The sequence below is a fragment of the Dermacentor albipictus genome, chromosome 7, assembly GCF_038994185.2.
Source record: "Dermacentor albipictus isolate Rhodes 1998 colony chromosome 7, USDA_Dalb.pri_finalv2, whole genome shotgun sequence".
Taxonomy (NCBI): Eukaryota; Metazoa; Arthropoda; class Arachnida; order Ixodida; family Ixodidae; genus Dermacentor; species Dermacentor albipictus.
The window spans coordinates 74,856,509-74,882,789 of NC_091827.1; the positions used below are offsets into that span (position 1 = coordinate 74,856,509).

The window sequence follows — 26,281 nt, forward strand, 5'->3', positions numbered from 1 at the left end:
CGAAAAAGAGCGGCAGCAGCGGCGAACGAATTGCCATTTGCGCTGCCTCTTGCTTCGATGTAAACTAAGCGGCGAGAATGGAGCACATGCTTAGCCCTGAGTACGCGTAGGCTTTGTACTCACCGCAGATCGTCTTGAAGGAGGGGCCCGCGCGGTCGCTCTCAGAAGCGCTAGGAGCAACCACTGCTGGAGCTGAATGCTCGCCATACCCTCTCCTACCCCTTTCTCTGTTCCTACTCCTTCTCCCGTCCCCCACCCCCCGCCTCTGCCTTCCTGCTTTGCGCGCGCGCGATGGGGAAAGCAAGCTTCTCAGTTCAGCCTCGCAAGGTTTCACTCGCGCCTTAGGCATTCGGTGCTAGGTTGCATATTTGCCACGAGTCTTTATATATTTTATGTTGCAAGAAAACGTTTCGCTGTCACTAACCACTTTGTTGCTATGTGAGCTGCCTTTCATTTGAAGGGAAATTAAGTAAACTCGGGGATCGATTTGCTTTGACGCTGGCGAAGATATCAAAAGCGTTCCACTCGACCAATAGTAAAATTGTTGTCAAAATGCATAATCACATCATAATCGCTTATGTACACTGCAGGAGGAAGACCTATCCCGGCGTTCTCCAGTTAGCCCTGTCTAGCGTTATGCCTAACATTTACCTAATTTGGGTACACGACGTAGTTCTCTGTTGTTAACGGCTACACTTCATTTTCGTTTGCGTCCATTAGCTCTAGCATGTCACTGTGCGCAGTGCTACACGTTACATGGCCTGCTCATGTAAGGGGCTACTGATGTACTGCGCATGCATGGCATGTGCATGGCTCTCCCATTTGTGGCCATGGCCTGCGTTATAGAAAGGTTTGGAAATATATAGCACTGATATTCGAAGGATATTCGGATATATGCGTCAATGGAACGGTTCGTACGAACTCGTACAACAGCCTGCATGTTCTACGAGGTTAAGCGCATATAGCTAAGAATATGCGAATATTCGAAACTATGAATAAAGAATTGGAACCTGTCCTATGCGATTGCGCCTTGTATATCGAACAGTAACTATTCGTCGATGCCAATATTTTATTCCAATAGCAATTACGGGGAAATTCCGCGCGAATTTCCTCCCGTAGGCATCGCCGTGATGTTGTGCACAAAGTTAAAGGGCGATAACACCGCCGCGGCGTCGCGTATGCTCTAGGTGCCGGTGAAAGCACGTGAGCGGAGCCTACTTTCCTTGCTTAATCTAGTACACGAAGCGCTGTGGAAAGGAGGGAGGCAGAGGGCGGCGTTCTCGTGCTGCAAGTGTGTACATCGAGAGAGAACGCAAGGGGAACCGACGATGGCGGCTCATTCTTGTGCGCTGAAGAGAGGAAAATGGGGAGGAAGCGCGCCATCTTCCGTAGCGCGCACGGACCCGGAGGGAGGGGAGCAGCGAGGCGCGGGGGTGGGGGGCAGTGTACTTCGGTAGCAAGTCGCGGCCGCGTGTGATCGCGAGGGCTTTATCTACACGGCTACGTACATTGCAGGCAGAGTCTATTTGGGCGGGCGGCACATTGCTGTGTGGTGCTGTTTTCTCGCTTCTCAGTTCGTATTGGAGCGAAAGACAGCACGAAGGTGACTTCGCTCGCTGCTCTTGCCGCGCTCCCCTACGCTAGCGTTTTGAAAACGAGGGTCTGCCGTCATCGAGTGTGATCTGTTCACTTGTCTCCGTGTGTGCTGACCCCATGCTTGGTAGTTTAGTTTATTAGCGAGTGTTTCCATGTTTCTACGGGCGATAAAGCTACTGTCATTACTTCGTATAGCTGTTACGAATTTGCTATTGCAATCGAAGTTTCGCCGTTCGGAGAAATTGGGAATTCTTCGAAATGCTGGTGTATATATCAGTATCGGCAACTGAGGTAAATCAAATATAAGATAAGAGCACAAAAAAAGGACACTGAATTCCCGCGACTAGGCAGGCATAAAACATAAACTTGGGGCGCTATAACGTAAAACTATTCCAAACTTTTCTATTCCAATTCTGCTATCAGCCCTTCACGATTGGTCAAAAACTTTTTTCGACTACCCCCACTTCAGGTGTCTGTCACGCGACGTCACGAAATCCGCGATACCTCCCCATCTGATATGATGTGTACACACTGGTTATGCATGATTTGACAAAAAAAGAAAAACAGTTATTTCTGATTCGACCCCTTTTCGCCATTAGCCCTCGGTCATTGGTGAAAGGTTTTCGGGCTGCACCCACTTCACCTGCCTGTCACGCGACGTCACAGAACCGCAAGAACTCACCGCGTCAAAGTGACGTGTACGCGATAAAGATGCATTATTATGCCGAACAAAACTGAATATTCTTCGGTATAGCCGCAGGCTTCCCCGTTCTAAAAGGAATAAAAGATGGCAGCCGCCGATCGCTCAGACGCTGGCTACTCGCACCTGCCGGAGAGCATGGGTGTATTTGCGTATTATAAAACTTTTTGTGTTGCCGTGTAACGTTTTCGAGCCCTTTCGGCACGTTTACCCCCTTATTCTGTCAACTCTTCTTTGCTGAGGGTCCGTTTTAGCGTCATTCTTGAGCTTCCGTTGCATGCCGCCGCGATTTTCGACCAGCCACCTCAAGCTAAGTAAGGGAAAGCCGACCAATCGTAGACGCCAGCACCACCCTCTTCATCCGGTTATCGACTTTCAGTGCAGTGGCTCGGCCCCATCGAATCCCTCTCCATTTGAGCGTTCTTCTCGCCTCTTGTCAGCCAATTAGATACGACAAGCCGCTCAGTGTAAGGAATGTTATTAGTTTTTCAAGCAAACAAAAGTGACCTCCTATGAACGAGGAGAGCGTTTGATTGGTCTGTTCAGACAACCCTGCAGGTGACCGCCCGATGCTTGCGTTGGGTGTTACGCAAATTTGAGGTCAAGAGATTGGAATAGAAACATATCGGAATAGTTTTACGTTATAGGGCCCTTGGGGAACAATATTTTGCCGGCAAAGGCACGTTGATTATCTAAGTAGATCATTCTCTAAGGCACGATCATTCTACTCAGTTGAGCCCAAAATTAATATAACCACTGGCTAGATTGGTAGCCACAGTGCTAGAGAATTTCGAAGATGCGCAGCACACACCGGCGATCTCAGTGGGGCGTCTCTGCATGTTTGCTTTCCTACTAACGGTGCTCAGAAAATGAATTGTCATTGTTTACACGTGACATACTTGTAAGACCATTTGTCGTCTGGAAAAAGATAATTGCTCTATGACGAGCTTGAGCCTGGGGAGGTATTCTGCTCGAGTCCGCCTAGTGGACATCTCCGTTTGGTCTGCAGTTGAAATTCTGATTCGCTGGGCTCGGCTGCGCGTCCGCAGCAACCAGGCGCCACAGTCAATCAGCACTTAGGGGCAGACCAAATGGACATGTCCACTAGGCGCACTCTTGCCGAATACCTCCCCTGGATTGCAAAGGTTGTTGGTCGCAGCGCCCATCGAGCTATGTCCACCGGCCCTATCGACAGCTGTCACGGGAGACATCACTTCGTGGCAAGCCATGTTTGTCGCTCGTACATGTTGTACCTTCACGTAGGCAATGTTATTGCAAAATTGTTGCAAAATATTTGTTTTTATCCTTTTGATGACGATGAGAACCTTTACTATCGCACGTGCGAGACGTCGGTTCTAGGCGTAGTACAGCCGCTCCCAAGTTCGCACACCTGTCATATGTGTCCTGAGACATTTCCAGCAGGAAAACGACACAAACAAGCTGCGCATCGCGAAAAGTTCACCACCACCCACGCTGCTTCGAACGGACCGAGGCGCAGGCTACGCGAGCCAGCGGGTGATGGCTATTTTAGTCCTATGGGAAGAAACGAGAGCTGCAGCATTGCCTCCGAGATTGCTTCAGTCGCACGCAATGGTCTCGGAAGTCTCGGCAACAGAATCTCTCGGCATTAGCGTCACATACAGTCTGTCACGACGTGGCCGTTAGCTGCTGTAGTTCATGAGAAAATCAATAAATTTAGCATTTTTCTTGACCTTTTTTTCGAAAAACAGCGTTCCCTTGCCCATTTTGGCACTCCAGCTTTCATTTGGGTCAAAAAGCTTGGCGGCAAAATTTTGATTCGCTATCCGTTAAACAAGCGCAGAAGGCATGGTGCATGTGCGTATTCATCTGTTTTTCCTGGCATTCTGACTATGGGAATGTGGCCGCCGTGGCAGCAATCGAACGCTTGCACCATGGAGAAAAGTGCAGGGCCGTGCCATCTAGGCCACAATCGGCAACGCTAATGATCTTACACATCCTCTTTCATTTGTTCAATAAAAAAAATAGTTTTCACGGAAAGGAGTACAAGGACACTGTTACTCTTTCCGCTTGTATGCGGAAATCGTACGGTCACATTTTCGCTTTCCATAACTTCCATAAGTATCTGGAACTAACTTCTTTCGAAATAAGTGTTCTTCTTTCTAAATAGAACCTAAGTACATTTTGATCATTAGCGTTCTTTCGGTGACTGAATGGGGCATTGCGTCAAAAATGCGTATTCATAAAAGTCGAAGAGCACAAAGACAACGCTGACGTACACGCTATATGCAGCTATATGTACTGGAATTCGAGGAAGTGACATTATAGATATTGCAATACTACAATGTGGCGCAATATTTTAGCCTAATGTGCCTTATTCGTTCGGTGGTCTGAGGTGAAAGTTTTTTGTCAATCGTTTGTTTATTTTATTCGCGTAAGCTTTCTCATTCACTTTGTTTCGCGCTTACCGTAAGTCAACGTTCTTTTCTTTCAGATCGAGTTTGGTGACTTTGGTTGGGACAACTTTCTTTTTTTTTTACCAAAGGTCAGGCAGGCCACTTCCGGTGTAACGCAGTATAAAGTAGAGTAGCGTCGTCAAATTTGCATCATTAACGCTGATTACACCGGTGCCAGTAACATTGCAGTTTCTGCAAATATTAAGGTATCTCATCTGAGACCCTTTGATACCTCTTGCGTTCGGCAACGGCATCCTGAAGTAACTAAATTACCCATTTCGGAACAGGGTTACAAACACACACAGGCAGAGCTGTGGTACGCCGAAGGCGTATAAAGTGAGCAAAGAAAACTCTTCGCAGTGCTTAAAGAAATTCTTAACATACCAACCGGAAGCAAGAACTGGCACTGAAAGCAACCACGTCCCTGAGACCTCGGGTCTCGAGACAACAAATCAATCAGCAGTCATGACACGTTTGCTCATTTTGGTGCCTCGCAGGAGCGAAGGCGTCGATTGTGCCTGGAGCCGTACGAGGTTACAAGGAGCTTCACGAAAAGCTCAGAGGTACCATGAGATGGGAAGATCTCTTCGCCCCCGCCATTAAGTTGGCCAAGGAAGGCTTTCCCATCAAGAAGCACTTTGCAAAAGTTCTCGCCAAGCACGCAACTGAATTATCCAATACGGACATCAAGTACGCATTATAGATATTCTCCACATTTTCCCCGTCGTCATTGGCCTATCACTGTAAATTGGATTTGTCGCCCTCATACATTCAGCGCACGTGAATCCACATACCGCATGTTGGCAATTTTCCCACTTTCCGCGAATAATTATGGGATGATTGGTTTAGTTTCGGAACTATAGAGAGTGCTGAGGGAGAGAGAAAAGAAATTACCAGGCAAATATAAGACGTAGACAACTATGACGGACAGGGAGAAATTTTGCCTGTCGTTGATTTCCCTGTACCTCTCTCTCTCTCTGCATCTCGATCTCCCTTGCCTATTCTTTTCTTCACTTTTCTGGGAGTCCTGTCTGTAGCGGTTCTGAAGGTTTGCTGAGGTCTTTCGTTGCAGTTGTTGTCTTTCTTTCTCTTTTTGTTGTTGCCATCGTGGCTGTTGTTGTTGATATTGTTTTGTTTGTTTTAAATTGTAACATAATGACGATGTGGTGAATGCCGTACCTTTGATTGCTCTAGGAAAATCTTCGATGGCGTCAGCAAAGAAGGCGACAAGCTTATGCAACCGGATCTGGCAAAACTTCTGGAGGACATTTCTAAGAAAGGCGCAGAACATTTCTACACTGAAGTCGGCAAAGAAATTGTCAGCGGCCTGGGAGAAGGTAAAAGTTATTTAGTCTCTGGGTAAACCACTCTTTAGCCCTGGTGACCTAAAAGCACATTCATGCTACGCTGCTGTGTCCATTAAAGCTTTAGTGGCACCCTAATGGGAAACAGCCAATTCGGCAAAGATAAGTCCATCCATAGAAACGTAGGCAAGCCTTTTCTGAGGCACTTTGTGCCTGCTTATGTCACGTCATTGCACAATCAGTTTAGAAAGAAATCTTTGATTACTGCTTTCACAAAATTCGCAGCAAGGAGGTTAGTTATTCGAAGGCAAACATCAAGGTCATCTCCAACATTATTCCCCTGAACTCCGTATAGAATCCACAGTGCCGTGGTAAGTAAGTGTGATGTTACGGATTTCTAATCTAATCAAAATGTTTACTTCTATGCACAAATACCATGCACAAGAGCTTGACAAAAACTGACCGAAAACATCTAACATGATCGTAAGTGTCAGCGACAGCTGTCTTCCGTGACCTTCTGGAAATCGCCATATCATTAGGGAGGATACATGCAATCGTCACATGCCATCGGTGAGTTGCGAAACCTTATAGGCACACTAGGAAACACACGAAGTGGCACACACGCTGCTAACCACAACGGCAAATGATGCCATGATGAAGCTTATCTAAGACACTGTGGCCACCGCTCATGATGACAACAGTATTCTCTTTTGGTATTGTAGAAATGCAATGATCTTATACGCACCGAGACATTTTTTACTTGAGAAATAACGCGACTTGGCGTTTTTTTTTTCGCAGTGAAGCTAACCGCCTGCATTTGCTTTATGCCGTGCTGAACCCTTCTCGGGAACATTTAAGGGGAACCCCTGAGTGGGCATTTCAATGAAATTTCAATGACATTTCCAATTTGCAAAAAACAAGGATTCAGCAATATATGAAAGGATTTTGCAATATAGTGCCGTATTTACTCGCATAGCGCTCGCGCTTATTTTTTGCCGTAATTATATGCAAGCTTGGCATGTGTGTTATATCTATTGCGAGAAAATTTGCTTTAGAAATGTCTTCGCTCCAAGTACAACAATGAAAAAAAAGTCCATGCATATCCCGCCCATATGTTAAAATGTAAGAAGCTAAGCTATCTTGAAGCGTTAAAAATTGATTTTATTCTGCACACTGCACCACACCATAGCGCTTGCCTACTTGCTAAGGAAGGTAGCAATAGGTGGAATCTCAACCACGTGACCTACGTCATCGCGCATTTTGCTGTCTACAGGAATGAACCCTGGTGCCATGGGAATGTATCCAGGGTCAATACGCTTACTCGAGCTTGCCTATTCTGGAGATAGTGCAATAAGTGTCGGTACTTCACTCTTGTATTTTTTACTAAAAGCACACGGAGACAATACCTCAACCTAGAGTCAATAGATGAATAAAAAGGTGGCTCTTAAGCGATCTAGCCAGAGTAGGTTTCAGACATTGGAAAAAACAGACCGCTTTTGCAGGTGAAATGTCCAATGGCCAGTGTGTGAGATGCGAGAATTTCACGAATGCATATGGACTAGCACTCACACTGCCTGAATATTGTTTCTATTCTAAAGATTAATTTTGTGCGCAATGTAATTGAGCGAGAGAAATATATTGAGATAAATTATAAGAGGGCAGCCTCGACAGCTGTTGAAGCCTGCTACTCACCGCCGACACATCACATAGCCAGCAATGTGGGGCATGAATCGCACGAGAAGCTTTCGAACGTAATTCACTTTGAGTTAATTACTGACTTGGCACCGCTGTTCAACACTCGAACCTCTCCAAAATGCGTAATTATCAATGTTGGCTCCTTTGATTTTTGAAAAAGGCCCAATTAAAGACTTTGGACTGTTCCAGCTCACACTTAAGGAAGTTATCGCTTCCGGTGTAGACTTCCATTTCAATGGGACCTCGAGGAAATAATCAGATTGCCCAGCGACTCAGAGCTTTGTTGCGAGAGTGCTCAATCTTTCCAAATATATTTTCCGAAACACCCATTTCAAATATAAAGAAAGCCTTGTTGACAACATTAGGTTCGGGAGGGATTCGATATTGGTAACAGCGTTGCCACGTTGGTGCCCTGACGTAGACTAGACCCATGTCAAAACGTTGGCTCAAGCGCCATCGTTTTGCCCAACCACAGTGACTAATGTTGCCTACCAGAACAACATACGAAGAACAACATACCAGAAAATTCGTTTTCCATGCTGGCCTTTAGTATTGAATATGATTATTACGGTTATTTGTCTTCAAGGCCAACGCCGAATGACAGGCATCAACCGTCCTTTGATGGAACACAGGGTGGGCACGAGACTCACATTATTTTGGAAGCACGTGTAGAGCAGACCAACCGATGCGAGATCTTCGGCTGCGGTGGTCTCACACGTGGGATGTAAAGTAAATTAAATGTCAATTTACGGTTCACATATATCGAGAGCTCTCTGTACAAATTCGAAACACACATGGATGGCTCGGGTTGAAGGGCACTGAGCTTTCGTCTCGGTGCTTCCCTCCTGTTGCAGAAAAAGCGTGAAAAAATATTTTTCGACTTCTTGATAAAGTTTCTTCTCGATGTATATTGGGCAGTAAGAAAGAAAATACCCATTCTTTAGCCGATCTATAGGTGGCGTCCTCAAAGGGTTAATCACTTAAAGCATCCATCTAGTTGTGAATGCCTTTCTTGCTTGGGCGCCTAGTGAATTACGAATTGCGGGTGGATGCCTGCCATGGAAAGACGCTGAGGATCTCGAACGCCTATGAAGATTGCCGGCGGGACTGTTTCGCTGCATTTACCTCCCCCCCCCTCCCCCCGAGCACCTAAATTCCGGCAACGTCTTAGCAGGAGCTTGGTCCTATGAAGCAGCCCGGAGAAATGCGTTCCGAGAGTTCGCTCATATTGGCCGCCGAACGAAAAGCCCACCGCCACACCGTTCCAGAACATTTGAAAGGGACCGGTGAAGACTGCTCAAAAGTTAAAGCACGATGTTTTGGCGAATCCATCTACTCGTATTCATTGGCATGCAGGTTAGAAAATATAACGCACGCCGGTTCATTTAAGAATCAGAATTTCGTTTTGCATTAGTGTAAATATTCCGGGTCTAATATTGTACTACGGGTGATGTTCAGCGTTTACAGTTTTTATTTTCCCGACATTTGGCCAGCTTTGTTCAACGTTTATTTCGTACATGCACATGGTCTCACGCAACCAACTCTGACAATGAATAGGTCAGGACACCGTGGCCAGTAAACCCCGTCGTGGCGGCTGGGCTTTGGTGGAGCTGAAATGCGAAAACGCGCATCTACCATCCATTGGGGGCATGTTGATGATCCCTAGATGGCAGAAATTTCCGGAGTCTCCCGCTAGGGCTAGTCTCATAATCGAATGCTGGTTTTGTCACGCAAGGCCTCGGAAATAAGAGTTTTTTAAACTGTGGCCAGTGCAGGGAGTCTTTAATTAAAACTTCCCTGTACCAAGGAAATTGTGCATTAGGCAGCGACGACTGGATATGGTAATTCGCGAATAGAGGATGAAAAGAGTCCTAAATTATTCCAGTAATGAGGTGCATCTGCCGGCGTAGCGAATGGCCTTTCGGTAGTCTGAGATTTCAGGGAGAAAATATGCATTACACTGTATTTCACTGTACACTGTTCACTGTATTTATTGACCAGTGCAATCATTGTAATCGATGCAGGTAAATGTTTTCCCTCGTATTGCCCTATACATACAGTGACAGTGCAAATCATCTGTTGCCTTTACACGGAAAACTTAACTATTGCCATGACTTCCGCCCATTTCGGAGATGACTTTTCAGTTTGAAATAAGAGTTCACGCCTCCGGCAAAAAAAGTCCCGCATAACGTGACACTTCCAAAGCAGCAAACTGAACGCTGAAAAGCGGCGCAACTTCTCTGCATAACCTATTGGACTTCGGCACCGGCAGGACGGGGAAAATCTGTTGGGTTTGATGTCACGTATGGTAACCACTGGGTGCACGCGTCCTCTGCTTCAATGCCATTTAAATGCTGGTGATGAAACATCCAGAGAATTAGAACTGCCCAAGCTTCGCCAGGATTCCTTCAGTGTTGTACACTACTAATTTATAATTTTGGCAAAATCAAGTCTCGTCAGAGTTGGCTAGAGAACTTGCCAGCAATAGACGCCAATACAGAGAGAAGTGCACCTTTGGTAAGGGCAGCCTGCGCAGTGTACGCCCGCTGTATCTGCGACCTACAATGTTGCAACGTAGATTGAAGACGGAGTCGTACAAAATAGACGTTTCTCTTTAATGGCGGGCCAGAAGAAAAGCGTGCGGCTTATGCACTTCATCGTCTTTCGTGGGGCCGACCTTCGCGGGTGCCGCACATCGGTGCGGCAGACCCACATCTTTGTGTCAGTTGCCCCCCGTGCGAAAAGCGACCTTCTCGGTCACGTCAAAAAGTTCTTTCAGCGACATAAGAAATGGAGCTCCTGAGGTGCGTCTCGGCGTTCACTTACGCGCATAGTATGGTTTCATGCACACTACATCAGCAACTTCAGCGCGAGGACGACGACGAAGTGAACCAGGGTCAGAACCGCACGGCACGACTTCGTAGGCCACGTCACTGAGGCGTCGTGTAACCTTTTAGTAACCGAAATACCGGCGGATCAACTTTTCCGAGAGTCCACGGTGACGGACGGGCGTCCAGACCCAGACACAGGCGCCGGTATTGCAATGGACGTCGTGTGCACCATGGTTGTATCGAAGGGTGTCAGTATGCTGTTGGGTCCGGATACAGTGCCATGCAAGCTGGCGTGCCTATTCGGCTCTTTGTACGAAATCTTCCACGTGTTCGCTTTTCGGGCTATTATCAGCCAGAGGTAGCATGGCGTCAACTGTTGACGTGACGTGGCGCCCGTATACAAGTTCGAACGGCATAAACTGTGTAGTCTCCTATACAGCAGTATTATACGCGAAAGTCACTTAGTGTAAGATCTCGTCCCACGTCTTATGCTCTACGCCGACATACATGGAGAGCATATTAGCCAACGTTCTATTCAGACGTTACGTTAATCCATTGGTTTGAGGAAGATACGCAATGCTCTTGCTGTGAGAGCTGTGCGTCAGCTTGAGAACGCCCTGCATAAGTTCCGCTGTAAATGCCGTACCGCGGTCGGTGATGAGAACAGACGGTGCACCATGTCGTAGGACGATGTGGCGTACAAAGAACTTGGCCACTTCATACGAATTTGTTTGCAGAATAGCTTCGCTTTCGGCTTACCGGGTTAAGTAGTCGGTAGCGACGACTATCCATCTGTTGCGCGAAGAGGTCACTGGGAATGGCCCAAGTAGATCCATTCCTATTTGTTTGAACGGTGCTTGAGGAGGGTCCACAGGATGGAGGAAGCCAGCCGGTTTAACTGGTGGTTTCTTGCGGCGCTGACAATCGCTGCAGGTCTTCACGTACCGTTGCACAGAATAATAAAGCCGTGGCCAGTACTACTTCTGCCGTATGCTTGATAATGTCTTAGCGAATTTTAGGTGTCCCGCTCATGGTTCATCATGACAGGCTTGCTAAATGTATTGGCGTAGTGCCAATGGCACGACAAGGAGGTACGTATTGGGACCGCTCCCGCAGTTTTTCCTGTAATGGACTTTGTTTTGCAAGTAGTATGATAATAAGCAGTGCACGAGCGACCGAGGTAAGACACCTTCAGCTCCTTGAAGGTGCCCGATCAGCGGCAGCAGCTCAGCGTCAGCACGCTGGTGCTCAGCCAGCTTTATGGCGTCGATAACGCCGACAAACGGCAAGTCATGGTCAGGGTCCGATGACGTCGTAGTGAGTGGTGCGCGTGACAGTCAGCGTCACTGTGCTTCCTTCCAAATTGGTAGACAATTGTAAAATCGCACTCTCTTAAGCGCATGCTCCAACGGGCTAGTCTGCCTGAAGGATCCTTGAGGTTGGCAAACCAGCACAATGCGTGGTTGATCGCTGACAGCCTGAAAGGGTCTACCATACAAGTAGGGTCGGAATTTACCAATTGCCCACATAACCGCTAAGCATTCTTTTTCAGTGGTTGAGTAGCTTTTCTCAGCCTTGGTGAAGCTGTGGCTCGCATAAGCAATGGTGCATTTGGCAGCAGCTTGTCACTGCACAATAACTGCGCAGAGACCCGCAGTGCTGACGTCAGTATGAATTTTAGTGTCAGCGTCTTCGTCGAAATGAGCAAGTATTGGGGCCTCTTGCAAACGCTTGCGCAATTCATTGAACGACTGCTGCTGCTCGTCCGCCCAAACGAAAGGCACATCGTCAGGTGTAAGCCGTGTCGGAGGCTCAGCGATTCTCGAGAACCCCTCGACGAAGCGCCTATAATATGCGCACACGCCAAGGAAGCGTTGGACAGCCTCCTTGTCTGGGGGTGGCTAAACTCGGCCACGGCAGCTAACTTGTCAGGGTCTGGTCGGACGCCTTGAAGACCAATGACATGGCCAAGCAATTCGAGCTCTTGGAACCTGAAGTACCATTTTTCAGGCTTGATGGTGAAGCCGGCAGTATGGATCGCAGTGAGGACACCCTCGAGTCGTGTGAGATGTTAGTCAACCACGCTCGAGAACACGACGACGTCATCCAAGTATACGAGGCAGGTTTGCATTTGAGTTCAGCAAGCATGGTACCCATCATCCGCTGAAAGGTGGCAGGTGCGGAATAGATACGGAAGGGGATAACTTTGAGCTCATAAATCCTGTCAGGCGTCACAAATGCTGTTTTTTCACGGTCCTGTTCATAGTCTTCGATTTTCCACTACCCTGGTTTAAGATCCAACGAAGAAAAAAACTTGGCATGTTTTAGACCTTCCAATGCGTCGTCGATGCGTGGCAATGGATAAATATGGCGCTTGGTGACACGGTTCAACTTTCTGTAATCTGCAAAGAAGCATAGTGTGTTGTCTTTCTTTCTGGCTAACACTACAGGTGAGGCCCACGTGCTGATGGATGGCTGGGTCACGTCGTGTTGGATCATCTCTTTCACCGGATGCTGGCGAAGAGGATGTACGTGCGCCGCACTTTAGATGACGTTGAAAAACAGTCTGCAAATTCATTCACGAGACTCAGTAGACGGTCTTTCTGATGGTCTGGCAGAGCGGCGTTAACGTGAATCTGTTGTCAGATTGCTGAAACTCAGATTGCGGAGACGATGCGGTTTCAAACGTGGCAATGTCGATAACGTCAGTGATTTCGCGAAGAAATGCGATTCTCGTTCCGCGCGGTACATGCCGATAAGCGCAGACAGTGAAGGCGAGGACGAAAACCAAGACACCAAGACGTATGAGGCATGGGCCAAAAAGCAACGCGAATTTGTAAAGAAATTTACGCAGAAGATTACTACTACCACGCAAATTCCCTTCGTAGACAGCAGGCTTAGTCACATGTGGGCGGCCAGGCACGGTCTTACTCGAAGGTGGAAGAGGCAAAGACATAACAAGAAGCTTCGCAAACGTATACACGCGCTCAACAAGCAAGTGACCGAGTATGCGGAACCACTATGCAGGGAAAACTGGATGAAGATGTGTGATGACCTGCAAGGCACACTGTCTACGAAGAAGACTTGGAAGCTGTTGCGACACCTCATAGATCCATTCAAAAGCAAGAGCGCATGCGTCCGAGACCTCACAAGAACGATCAACAGTTACGACGGGGACGGGGAGAAGCTCATTCGTGAACTCACAAGTAAATACCTCAAGACTGAGAAGAGCGGTAACCCGACTCACGAGTATGAAGGCGATAGCAACGTCGAGATGGACGAAGCCTTCACCGAACTGGAGCTGGTTGCGGCCATCGATGAAAGTAATCAAGGCAGCGCACCGGGAATTGACGGCGTTACATACAAGATGCTAAAAAATATGGGCGACAAAAGCCGAGCTGAACTGCTAAACCTCGTCAACGCGTCCTGGGAGAAGGGCTCGTTACCAAAAGAATGGAAAGAAGCGGAGGTGCATTTCATTCCCAAGCCAGGGAAACCACCCCACGTCGACAATCTACGCCCCATCTCCCTCACGTCATGTGTAGGGAAGGTGGTCGAGCGTATGGTGTTCAAGAGACTTCAGAGACATTTGGATGTCACTGATCAGATGCCACCGACCATGTACGGATTCCGGAGGCACCTGAGCACGCAAGACGTCTTGGTGCAAATACACGAGCTGGTTATCAAGCAAGCGAAGACCCCTACGCCAAGAGCTATCCTGGCGCTCGATCTCAAGGGGGCCTTCGATAACGTCACACACGAAAGTATTCTTCGTAACCTGCACCAAACGGGATGCGGAAAGCGGACATTCAAATATGTGCAGGATTTCTTAACCAATAGAACGGCAACCATCAAAATTGGAGAGGAGAATTCGGAACCGATAGCCCTGGGAGACAGAGGCACTCCGCAAGGATCGGTTCTTTCGCCGCTTCTCTTCAACCTGGCACTCCTCCCTCTCCCGACTTTGCTTCAAGACATAGAGGGCATAGATCACGCTCTCTATGCAGACGATATCACTGTGTGGACGTCGAGGGCAGGGTCGGAGAGTTGGATGGAGGAGACCCTTCAGAGAGTGGCAAAGACCGTGCACGAGTTCGCTAAATCGTGCGGCCTCAGTTGCTCGCCACAGAAGTCCGAGTTACTCGTCATCAAGCCAAGAAGAAAGAAAGGAGTCCAAGAGAACGTACGCATCACCATCGACGGGACGACCATAACACCAACCACGCAAGCACGTATCCTGGGTGTCATCTTCCAGAACAATGGCAAGGCGGGAGCGTCGATCGACAAAATCAAAGTTTCAACGGAACAAATTTCGAACATGATCAGAAGAGTCACAAACAGACAAAGGGGATTGAAGGAGGACGATGTACTGACGCTCGTCCAGGCCTTCTTGACTTCGCGCATCGTTTACGCGGCGCCGTACCTCAAGTTACTGAAAAAAGACAGGGACCAGTTGAACGTCATTATACGAAAGGCAACCAAGTTGGCGCTGGGCATTCCGAAGCATTCTTCGACCGACAAGCTTCTCGGCATGGCCAAGCACAACGTCGTCGAAGAGCTAATAGAAGCTCATCTATCTAATCAAAGAGTTCGGCTCAGTCAGACGTCGGCGGGACGTCGCGTTCTTTCCAAGTTGGGCTGGCAAGAGGCAGAGCGGAAGGAAACGGGGCCGTTACCCAGGTTGTGGGTGCATAAAATCCACAGTAAGCCACTGCCTAGAAACATGAGGTCGGGTCGTAACGACGGCCGCAGAGCAGCTCGTATAGCGGCCTTGACGGAGACTTTGGGTCAAATAGTAGAAGAGGAAGAGGGGGTCACTCTCTTCACAGACGCTTCGCTACCCAAGTTTTCATCGAAAGCAACGCTGGCAGTTACGACGCGGGATGTGCTCGTAACCTGCGCCTCCATCAAGACGTCTTTTCCAGAGGTAGCAGAAGAGGCCGCTATAGCGCTAGCACTCACGCAGCCCAAGGTGGGAAGAATTGTCACCGACTCGCAAAAGGCGTATAACAACTACAGGAAGGGGTGGGTGTCTCTTGCGGCACTAGATATTCTCCAAAGGAAACGCGACATATATGAAAGGAAAGTTGAGTTAATATGGACACCGGCTCACTCTGGGCTGGAGGGCAACGAACTTGCCCACCAGTTCGCCCGAGAGATGGAACACCGGGTTGAGGAAGATGAGCCACAGTCCATATTTACTTACAGAGACATTACGAACCATTATAAGACGGAGAGGCGCCGTTACCCCGATCCTCACAAATCGCTTAGCAGAGAACAGCAAGCGATCTACAGGCAAATACAGGCAGGATCCTTCCCGCACCCTTACCTTCTAAACAAGATGTACCCGGAGAGGTACGAGAAGGATTGTAACTTCTGCAAAACTCATTTAGGCACGCTCCAACACGTCATTGGAGTATGCAATTTAATCAAGGCGATCCCCCCACCTCTTAACTGCCCCACTACCCTACCCCATGCCTCATCCACCCTTACCGAGCGATGGGAGACCTTGCTAACCAGCACCGCCCTGGAAGACCAGCTCGTCCTGATCTCCAGGGGCCAGGCGGCTAGGGAAGCATATGGGTCCCGTGAAGAGGGAACCACTTCCATCAACGGCGTCTAAGAAGATGTCGAGCTCGGCTCAATAAAGTTGTTTCTCTCTCTCTCTCTCTCTCGTTGCTAAAGTTTGTTAGCAAAACGACTGAATGCTTGTTTCGCACCTGAGGAAGCCCTCTGGCTATACAAATGCGGTGCTCAAGAAGCAGGGGCATGTTTGCCTCAGCAATTCCTTCGGAGTGGTCCTCCGTGTCGCATCGGACAAGGGTAAGCACGCTGCTCTTGGGTGGCAAAGTGACGTGATCGTCCGCTAAGCGAAGTGCGATGTCATGGTCGTTGTCATTACTGTTCGCTATGGCTTGCGCAGTAGCGAAGCTGATTTTTAGACTCTTGCAGGTCGATGATGGCACCGTTCGCCCGAAGGAAATCCATGCCGAGTATACGGTCCTTTGAACGTTCAGTAAGAATGACGAAGTCGCCGATGTATGCGAAGCCCAGAATGTTGACTCGTACCATGCACCGGCCCATTGGAGTTATGAGATGCCCTCCTGCAGTACCAATCTGAGTTCCGGTCCATTGCGTCGAAACTTTGTTCAGTATACGCGCGAGATTCTGGCTCATAACAGACGTGTATCTATAGTAACTGACACGGAACTACACCGCTTTCTTTGTGTGTAAATTACGTCATATTGCGGTCGTCGTAGTGGCGGATATTCAGCGTTCGCAAAGGTCAGCGACCTCACCTCCGCCGGTCGGTGGACTCAGTTTTCCCGGGAGGCTGGGCTGGGTGAGCGACGCCTCATTGCTCTCGGCGTGAGTAGGGGGCTGGAAGACGTGTTTCGGGCGGGTGAAGGTGACCGGGGTTCACAAAATCGTGGGGCAAGCGAGGTCCTGGTGTCTGCGAGGTATGCTTCAATCTCCACGGGGCGTTCACCATTGAGCGGGCACTGCGCATTCAGTGAAAATCCACGGAGCCCAGCCCGGCGGTAAGGACACGCCTTGTAGAGGTGATCGGCTTCACTGCAATGAAAACACGAGGGTCTTCATTCTGTGGTGTGCCATACGTCTCTCTTGCGGAGTGGCCGTGTTTCAGCCATGAATGGCGTGCGGGGAGTCCTGAAGTGGCCAGTTGCTGGTTCAACGGCGCGTACATCGTGAAAGTCCGGGTCGTCGCGCGCATCGTGAAAAGTGGGAGACAATGAACTTCGCGCAGTTTCCGCTAACGACATGCGAGCTGTGGCTGCCGTACCTCATGCTGTGGTGTCGCGCTTCGCTCTTGGACTAGTACTGCCTGCTTGATTTGTTCCCGGACGACCTCAGCCAGAGCGAGCCGCGGTACCGATGCCGGAGTCACCTGAAGCTGTTGGAGCTCTTCTCGAACAACAAGCTTAATGAGCTCCCGCAAGGCGTCGGTATTGTCCAAAGGTATAGCGAGAGGTGCACGCGATAGGGTCGACACGTCGCGGTTGTACTGCCTTGTTCGTTGCTGCAGTGGCTTTTCCATTGATGTGGCTTCGGCGAGAAACTCTGGAACAGTCTTTGGTGGGTTGCGTATTAGGCCATCGAATAACTATTGCTTGACACCGCGCATCAAGATCCCGAGCTTCCTTTCTTCCTGCATGCATAGATCTGCGCGTCGGAAAAGTCGGCACATATCTTCCACAAACATTGCAACGCTTTCGTTCTGCCGCTGTACACTCGCCTGAACTGCAGATTCAGCTCGCTTCATGCGATCGAGGCTGGCGTATGTGCTGATTAGCTGCCGTCGGAATTCGTCCCATGTCGATAAGGCCGCCTCACGGTTCTCAAACCACGTCCGCGCATAGCCCTCGAGGGCAAAATAGGCGTTGCCTAGCTTCCGCTCTGGAGTCCAGCCGCTGAATTCTGCGACCCGCTCAAAGTGATCGAGCCAGTCCTCAACATCTTCGAAGGTGTCCCCATGGAAGGATGTGAGGATTCGCGGCTGGTGAAGGAAGACCTCGGTCGGTGCCGTTGAGGAAGAAGACGGAACCGATGTACTCATCCTTCTGACTGTATTCGGTAGAGGCTTGTGCTCAGGTAGCAGTCCTAGAAGGCGAAGGCTTCTCCGTACGTGAACAGGAGTCAGCTCGACCGGACTTCGTACTGGGCTTATTGTAGGCGGCGTTCGTTCTGGAAGTGGTAGCATGTACCCAGCACCTCCCCCAGAAAAATGTAACGTACATTGAAGACGGAGTTTTACAAAATAGATGTTTCTCTTTAATGGTGGGCCAGAAGAATTGAGTGCAGCTTACGCAATTCATCGTCTTTCGTGGCGCCGACCTTCGCGCGCGCCGTCCTGCGGTGCGGGAGCCCCACTTATTTTTGTCAATATAAAGAAAACACTAACATGTGCTGGTTTGTTTTGCAGATGCCGTGTTGACCGAGGACGACTTCAAAAAGTACAAACCTACCTGGTCTGCACCAGTGACGAACGAGTTTTTAGTCTACAAGTTTTACACTCCACCTTTTCCATCCAGCGGCGTGTTGCTACTTCCAGTGATTCCGTCAGGAGCGCTCAAGTAAGTGCCCCTGCCACCCACCCCCTCCGCAAAAAAAAAAAAATGCTACAGAATGCGGCTTGCCCAGGCGCGACACGCAATACCCAAAGCTTTCCACTAACCTGCGCTCCAGTTTCCACTAATATTCTAGAAAATGTTGGCATTTAGATGTGGATGTAATTGAAAGCTTTACCATAGGCGGTTTTTAAGTAGGTGCAATGCTAATATTCATGTATAACTACCCGGCTTATCGGACACTCCCACCTGCATCAGCAGGTGCTTAGTCTAACCTATGCCTTGTTGACACGTTTTTGTGTTGCAGGAGATCTCTTGCGGAAAAAAAGAAGCATTATTCATTGTGGAGGTTGTATCAGAGACTTAGTGGGAGCGGGGTACGTGAAACGTCTTCTGCATGCTACTAATGTGTAGTTGCAGCAGGTGCAGAATCAGACGTAACAAAATGCAGAAGTCATTTTTCTGTAGTTTTAACACGCACCAACTTCCCGGCGCAGTGTTGCAGTCAACACCCATTTACGTTTTGTAGGCCGCGGACATGTATTAGTTATTTTAGCACTGATGGGCGTGTTACCGGCTTATTTTGCAATCGTCTTCCCTCCATCACCATCATCAGCCTTTGTTATGTCCACTGCAAGACGAAGGCCTCTCCCTGCGATCTTCAATTATCCCTGCGCGGCGCCAGCCAATTCCAACTTGCGCCTGCGAGTTTCCTAATTTCATCACCTCACCCAGTCTTTTGCCGCCCTCGACTGCGTTTCCCTTTTCTTGACACCCGTTCTGTAGCTCTGACGGTCCACCGGTTATCTAACCTATAGATTACATGATTTGCCGACCTCCATTTCTTTCTCTGAATGTCAATTAGAACATCGGCTATGTCCGTTTGCTCTCTGATTCACACCACTCTGTGCCTGTCTCTTAATGTTACGCCTATAATTCTTTATTCCATCGCTCTTTGTGGGGTCCTTAACTTGTTTTCGAGCTTCTTTGGCAGTTTCCATGTTCCTGCTCCAGATGTTAGCACCGGTAATTCTACCGGGGCGTTGATTGTACACATTTATTTTTAGTGATACTCATAAGCTTCCGATAAAGATCTGAGTATGTCTGCCCAATTTTATTCTTCTGTAAAAATCCTTCTCATGATCAGGGTACCCTGTGAGTAATTGTCGTAGCTAAACGCATTCCTTCACATACTCTAGATGCTGACTGGCGATCGTGAACTCTTGCGCCCTTGCCAGGCTATTGATCATTAGCTTAGTTCTCTGCATAATAATCTTCAACCCCCCTCCTGCACTCTCTCGGTTAAGGTCCTCAATCATTTGTTGAAACTCGTCCCCAGTGTTGTTGAATAGCACAATGTCATCCGCAAACCGCAGGTTGCTGATATATTCGCCTTTGATCCTCACCCCTATAAGCCGTGCCAATTTAATAGCTTGAATACTTCTTCCAAGCACGCAGTGAATAACACTGGAGAGATTTTGTCTCCTTGTATGAACGCTTTCTTTATAGTTATCTTCCTAATTGTGGAGAATTAGGGTAGCTGTGGAATCTTTCTAGATATTTGCCAAGATATTTATGTAAGCCTCCTCTACTCCTTTAATACGTAGTGGGTCTATGACTGCTAGTATCTCTACTGAATTAGGTGCATTTTTCTAATTTATGAAAGCCATGTAGAGAGTTCACTGTAATCTGCAGACTTCTCGGTTACCTGATTGATTACACGGATGTTATCTATTGTACAGTATCCCTTCCTGAAGCGAGCCTTTTCCTTTGGTTGACTGATGTTAAGTATTGCCCCTATTCTATTGGAAATTATCTTCGCGAATATTTTATATGATACTGGAGGGGGGGGGTATTCTGCAAGAGTCCACCTAGTGGACTGTCCATTTCGGCCGCTGCTGATTGGATGCAGTTGTACGAGCGCGGAGGGGGCGGGTGGCCCTAGCCAATGAACAGCAGCCCGAATGGACAGCCCACTAGGTGAACGCTTACAGAATACCTCCTTGGAAGTAAGCTAATGGGTCTATAAAGTTTCAATTCTTTAACGTCTTCCTTTTTGTAAATAATATAATGTTGACATTAGTCCAGTTCTCTGGCACCCGTGAAGTCGTGAGACATTTTGTATAAAGGACCGAAAACTTTTCAAGCATGATATCTCTTCCATCTTTGATTAAATCGACCGTTATTCCATCTTCAGCTGCCGCCTTTCCTCGATGTCGGAACGTATTGAAGGAGCCTGTGTAACCTGTTCATTACTACTTTCAAAGGAGGTGTCCTGGCTGCTCTGGGTATTGTGTAGACCAGTACAGAATTTTCCGCTGATTTTACTATATCTTCGAAAGTGCTGATGATATTGCCCTGCTTATTTTGCTGGGCATATATATTGGCTTATACTATGGCAAGTCATCTTTTCCCTGGTTTCATGCTGCATCCATTTATTACTGCTTCCTCAGTCTTTCTTACTTTATAGTTTCGAATATCCTTGATTTTCACCTTCTTGATTAGTTTTGAAAATTCCGCAAATTATACCTGCAATCTCCAGTTGGACTGTTTTATTCTCTGCGGTTTCTTTATTGAGTCTTTGGTTGGTTGGGAGAGCTGACCTATTTGTTGCGTTGGTGCATTGCCTCACACTTCAAGTGCTGCTTCTGAATTCAGCCTAGTTACAGTTTCATTCCTTAACTCTACGTTATCTACATCTCCCTCTTTTAAGGCAGCATATTTGTTTTCAAGTGCCTGCCTCAATTGGTCCCCTTTTCGTGCTTACTGCGTCTAGATTGCCTGTTTCTTCTCGACATATTTCACTCTTTCTCTCTTCAGATTCAGGTGAATCCTAGACATCACTAAGCTATGATCACTGCACTTTACCACGTAACACTTCTACTTTCTACTTCCTGTACTATGCTGGGATCAGCAGAAAGTATGAAATCGATTTCATTCCTTGTTTATTCATTAGGGCTTTTCCAGGTCCACTTTATGTTTATACTCTTTCTGAAAAAGTTGTTCATTATTCATAGCTTATTCTTTTCCGCGAATTCTTCCAACATCGCTCATCTAGTGTTTCTAGAGCTGACGCTGTAGTTGCCAATTTGATGTTTACCAGCCAGCCTTTCCCCACTTCTGCATTGAAGTCATTCATTATTCAGTATACTGAGTTCGCGCTTTTATCATGGCTAATTCCAGATCTTCATAAAACTGATCTACTTCCTCATCATGGTGGCCTGAGGTTATAGCGTACACGCTTGTACACCTTTAATCTATTAGGTTTTATTACGACTCCTGCTACCCCCTTAATAGGGCTGTAGAATTCAATGTCGCCCGCTATGTACTAGCTGGGACAAATGTAAATAGAAATTGACGGAGTTGTTTGGCAAACCAGCTGGCCTTAAAATTGCCGTAAACCAGGAACTGACCCCCGTGCCCAATCTCCCATGGAGTCCTATATCTCGTACATCCAGCACGTGCTAGCACTTCTTCGTAAGGCCGATCACGACATGACAGAAGCTCAGAAGGCCGGGAACGTTCTTAAGGGCATTACTGACTACGCGTTTAATTTGCTCATGTGTAAAAGCTGCTCTACAGTTGATGCAATCATTAAAGACTGCCGACAATTCGAGCAGGCCAAAAGCCGAAGCGTCTTGCAACTGTTCGCCAGACTTCCCAATACCGCCGCAACGTCGACGTGGGAAGATCTAACCACACAACAGCATGCGTCGGCATCAGAGGACGTGGTGCGAATCGTTAGACGTGAACTGGATGCGATGGCGCCCGCAGCTTTCTGTTGGCGTAGCCCTGATGCTACCACATTTTCAGTTCCTCTTGTACAAGCCATCGTTCGCCAGGAACCTGAAAACATTGGTTTACATTCTGTGTGTGCAGTCGCCCTTGCCAGAGCTAACTAATGCTTTTCTACTATTTTAGCTCTACCCAGACGCTTCTCTCCGCGTTATCGCAAGCCGGCTGAGTGGAGAACGGCGGATGACCAGCCGATATGTTTCACCTGTCGCCGCATTGGTCATGTCGCCCTATACTGTCGCAACTCGTGGTCCTCAACACCTCGCACGCCGACCAACCTAAGCCGTTTTCATTGAAATGCCCGCAATGTTTTGCCCACCGCCGTGTCTAACAGAGCCGCCAACTCTGCTAGAAACGCGTGGTACAGCCGCTCACCAGCGCCGTGCGAACACCAGTCTCGTTCACCGCAAACACATCGTCTATCATGCCGTTCGCCGCCGGCAAGTCGTCTTTCGTCCATTGTGGCGTTTGGCGGCACCATTTCGGAAAACTACGAAATAGAGCCCTCGTAGGTGGTGCTGCATTGCCTACTACCACGGCAAATCCTCTATCTGTTCCCACGAGGGGAAGTGTAATAGACATTAAAATAGACGGCGTACTTGTCCAAGCGATCGTCGACACTGGAGCCCACGTATCTGTGATGAGTGCTATCTTACGTAGACGCTTAAACAAGGTCCTCACCCCAGCAGCTGCCCGAGTGCGTCATGTGGCCGACGGCGGCATGCTGGTTGTTCTCAGAATGTGTACTGCGCGTTTAATTATAGCCAGCCGCCCTACTTCTGTTCTCTTTCCTGTGATCGACAACTGCCCTCACGAAGTTATCATTGGATTGCACTTTTTATCCACTCATTCTGCTCTCATCGAGCGCGCGACTGGCATTCTTCAGTTGGAACTGCCTCAACTCGCCGATGCTCCGAGCACCGCCCTATCGCACTTCTGCTCGCTTCACGATGTGCGTCTGTCACCTGAGCCAGTCACTTACGTCACCTTGACCGCCCAGCCACAGGTTCCTTATGTTGAATATGTGCTTCGCCCGATCATCGATGTGCTTTTGAACCGGAACGTTGCTGTTCCGCATACGTTGGTCAGGGTTACTAACAACGACGTCATTCTACCGCTTCTGAATTTCAGCCTGTGCCTTCAAGTGATTCCGGCCGGCCTGTCCTTGGCCAGTGTTTCTAGTGGTTCCGAATTTGACATTGAGAGTCTGAATGCTGAGAGTGGCATATTAGCGTCATTTGCAGTTCACAGCTCTGGTTCCTTAACGAATGACTTCGCGAAAATGATTGCACCTGACCTCACCTCTGCACAGGCCATGGACACACGTCACCTGCTTGAATCGTACAGTGACATCTCTGATTTAGGCGACAGGCCTTTAGGTGAAACATCGGTCATTCAACACCGTATAAACACTGGAGACACGAATCCCATTCGTCGGGGTCCCTATCGGATATCGCATGCAGAATGTCGAGTCATCAAATCAGAAGTGGACAAAATGCTCCGCAAAAGGGTCATCGAGCCATCAGCCAGCCCTTGGGCTTCGTCTATCGTCCTTGTGAAAAGCAGAGATGGTAGCTGGCGCGTTTGCGCCGATTGTCGCCAGTTAAGCAAGCTCACCTGCAAAGATGTCTACCCACTACCACGAATCGATGTCGCCTTGGACTGCTTGCACGGATCAACATACTTCTCGTCCATCGATCTACGATCCAGCTACTGGCAGATCTCAGTTGATGAAACGGACAGCGAGAAGACGGCCTTTAGTCACGCCGGATGGCTTATATCAGTTCAAAGTCATGTCCTTTGGCCTATGCCATACTTCTGCGACATTTGAACATAGGATGGACTCTCTTCTGCGAGGCTACAAATGGACCAACTGTCGCTGTTACTTTGACGACGTTATTGTTTTTTTCTCCCACGCTCGGCAGCCACCTTACCCCACTCGCTGCAATTCTTGCGGTTTTCCGAAAAGCCGGCCTTCAACTTCGGGCGCCGTCAGATTACAGTGGTGGGACACCTCGTTGACGCATCCAGTGTCCAACCAGATCCGGAAAATGTTCGCGCAGTACGCAGTTGTCCTGTGCCACGTTCTGCTTCTGACTTTCGCTGCTTCGCCGGCCTGTGTTCTTACTTTAGCCGCTTCTTCTAAAATTTCGCCGGCGTTGCTCGGCCTTTGGCAGATCTTCTAAAGAACACGCCATTTTCATGGGGCCCGAAGCAGGCTCACGCGTTCGCCGCTGTCATCGGCTTTCTGACCACCCCTCCCATACTTCTCCACTTTGATCCATCTGCACCGACCGAAGTCCACACTGACGCAAGTGGCCACAGCATCGGCGCTGTCCTCACCCAACTGCAGAATGCTACCGAGTGCGTCATAGCTTACGCCAGCCGCCTGCTGTCACTCGCCGAGAGAAATTACTCCATCACCGAGCGGGAGTGCTTGGTTTTAGTTTGAGCTGTCGCCAAGTTCCGGCCATATTTGGGCGGCGGCACGTCCTCGATTGTTACAGACCACCTCGCCCTCTGCTGGCTGTCTTCCCTCCGGGACCCCACAGGACAGCTTGGTCGCTGGGCTTTGCGGCTCCAGAAATTTTCATTTGCTGTCAACTAGAAGTCTGGAGTTCTGCACAAGGACGCTGACTGCTTCTCGCGTTACCGCATGGATCTCCCTGATCCATTTGCGCATGATTCAGTGACCTGCGTGATGGCTTTAAGTGGTATGACCGACATGCACTCTGAACAACAACGTGACGCATCCTCGCAGTCCATCATCGCCGGAGTGCAATTTGGCAGCACCGATGGCACGTGCCGCATGTTCGTGCTGCATGACGGCATCCTGTACCGCCGCAATATCAATCCAGACGGCCCCGAGTTGCTCCTTGTCCTTCCTCGTCATCTGCGATCCGTCGTTGTCGAACAACTTCAGGATGCACCGACGGCGGGACACCTTGGAGTTTTGCGTACATACGACCGCGTACGATGCTGGTTCTTCTGGCCGCATCTCTACCGCTCTGTGCGTCGTTATGTCTCAACTTGCGAATTGTCAGCGCCGGAAGAAACCTCTCCTGACACCTGTCGGATGACACCATCCAATTGAAGTTTCCTGTGAACCGTTCTTTCGTGTAGGCCTTGACCTGCTTGGCCCTTTTCCGACGAAGATTAGGCGGAAGTGGATCACCGTCGCTATTGATTACGCGGCATTCTACATAGGGATGAACATTAGGTAGATATGATAGAAAAACGCAAAAATAATGCTGAATAAATAAATGAATTAGTAATATTTCTAATATATAGATATAGATATAATATATAGAAACTATCACGGAATCACATATTGGAACGCCTCTCATAGCGTAGCGTCGGATGGCGATTTAAAGCTTAGTGGTGTCCGAATAACAGGTTTTAAACCGAATCGAATGAGAATTGAATAGCGCCAAAAGCTAATCGATTCGAATATCGTTTGCTGTTCAAATATTTCGAAAATAATGAAGTGGCGTTCTCACGTTTGATATAAAACGATCTTCATAGCCTAGTATATTCACAAAATGAGCAAGTTTCTGTCAATACATTACACGTTAGGAAGTGTTCCACATTAAAGCATAACTGGGGCATCGAAATTATTCGAGAACTTAATTTGATCTCTCACGAAAGGCTGGTGATTGCGAAAGGTAGCCGTGTAACTAGAATAGTATTGCGCACTAAACGATGTTGCGTGCTCCCGTCGTCTTGTCTTTTGTGTCTACTGCAGTCGCCGTGATGTAGGTTATAGTATTTTTTCTCAGACTTCACGAATGGGCGAGCAGTTTTGATGATATATTATGTTCGAAAGCGATTTGAA

The 26,281-nt window shown here is 48.4% G+C and overlaps 1 protein-coding gene across 1 annotated transcript in view; it reads left to right on the forward strand.

Annotated features, from left to right (window-relative positions):
• Nucleotides 1-26,281, forward strand: part of LOC135899101 (glutathione hydrolase 1 proenzyme-like) — an 89,250-nt gene that overhangs the window by 14,312 nt on the left and 48,657 nt on the right. The window contains exons 5-7 of the mRNA XM_065428379.2: nucleotides 5,229-5,421; nucleotides 5,926-6,068; nucleotides 18,507-18,657. Of these exons, the coding sequence (XP_065284451.1) occupies nucleotides 5,229-5,421; nucleotides 5,926-6,068; nucleotides 18,507-18,657 (487 nt within the window). The remainder of the gene's footprint in view (nucleotides 1-5,228; nucleotides 5,422-5,925; nucleotides 6,069-18,506; nucleotides 18,658-26,281) is intronic.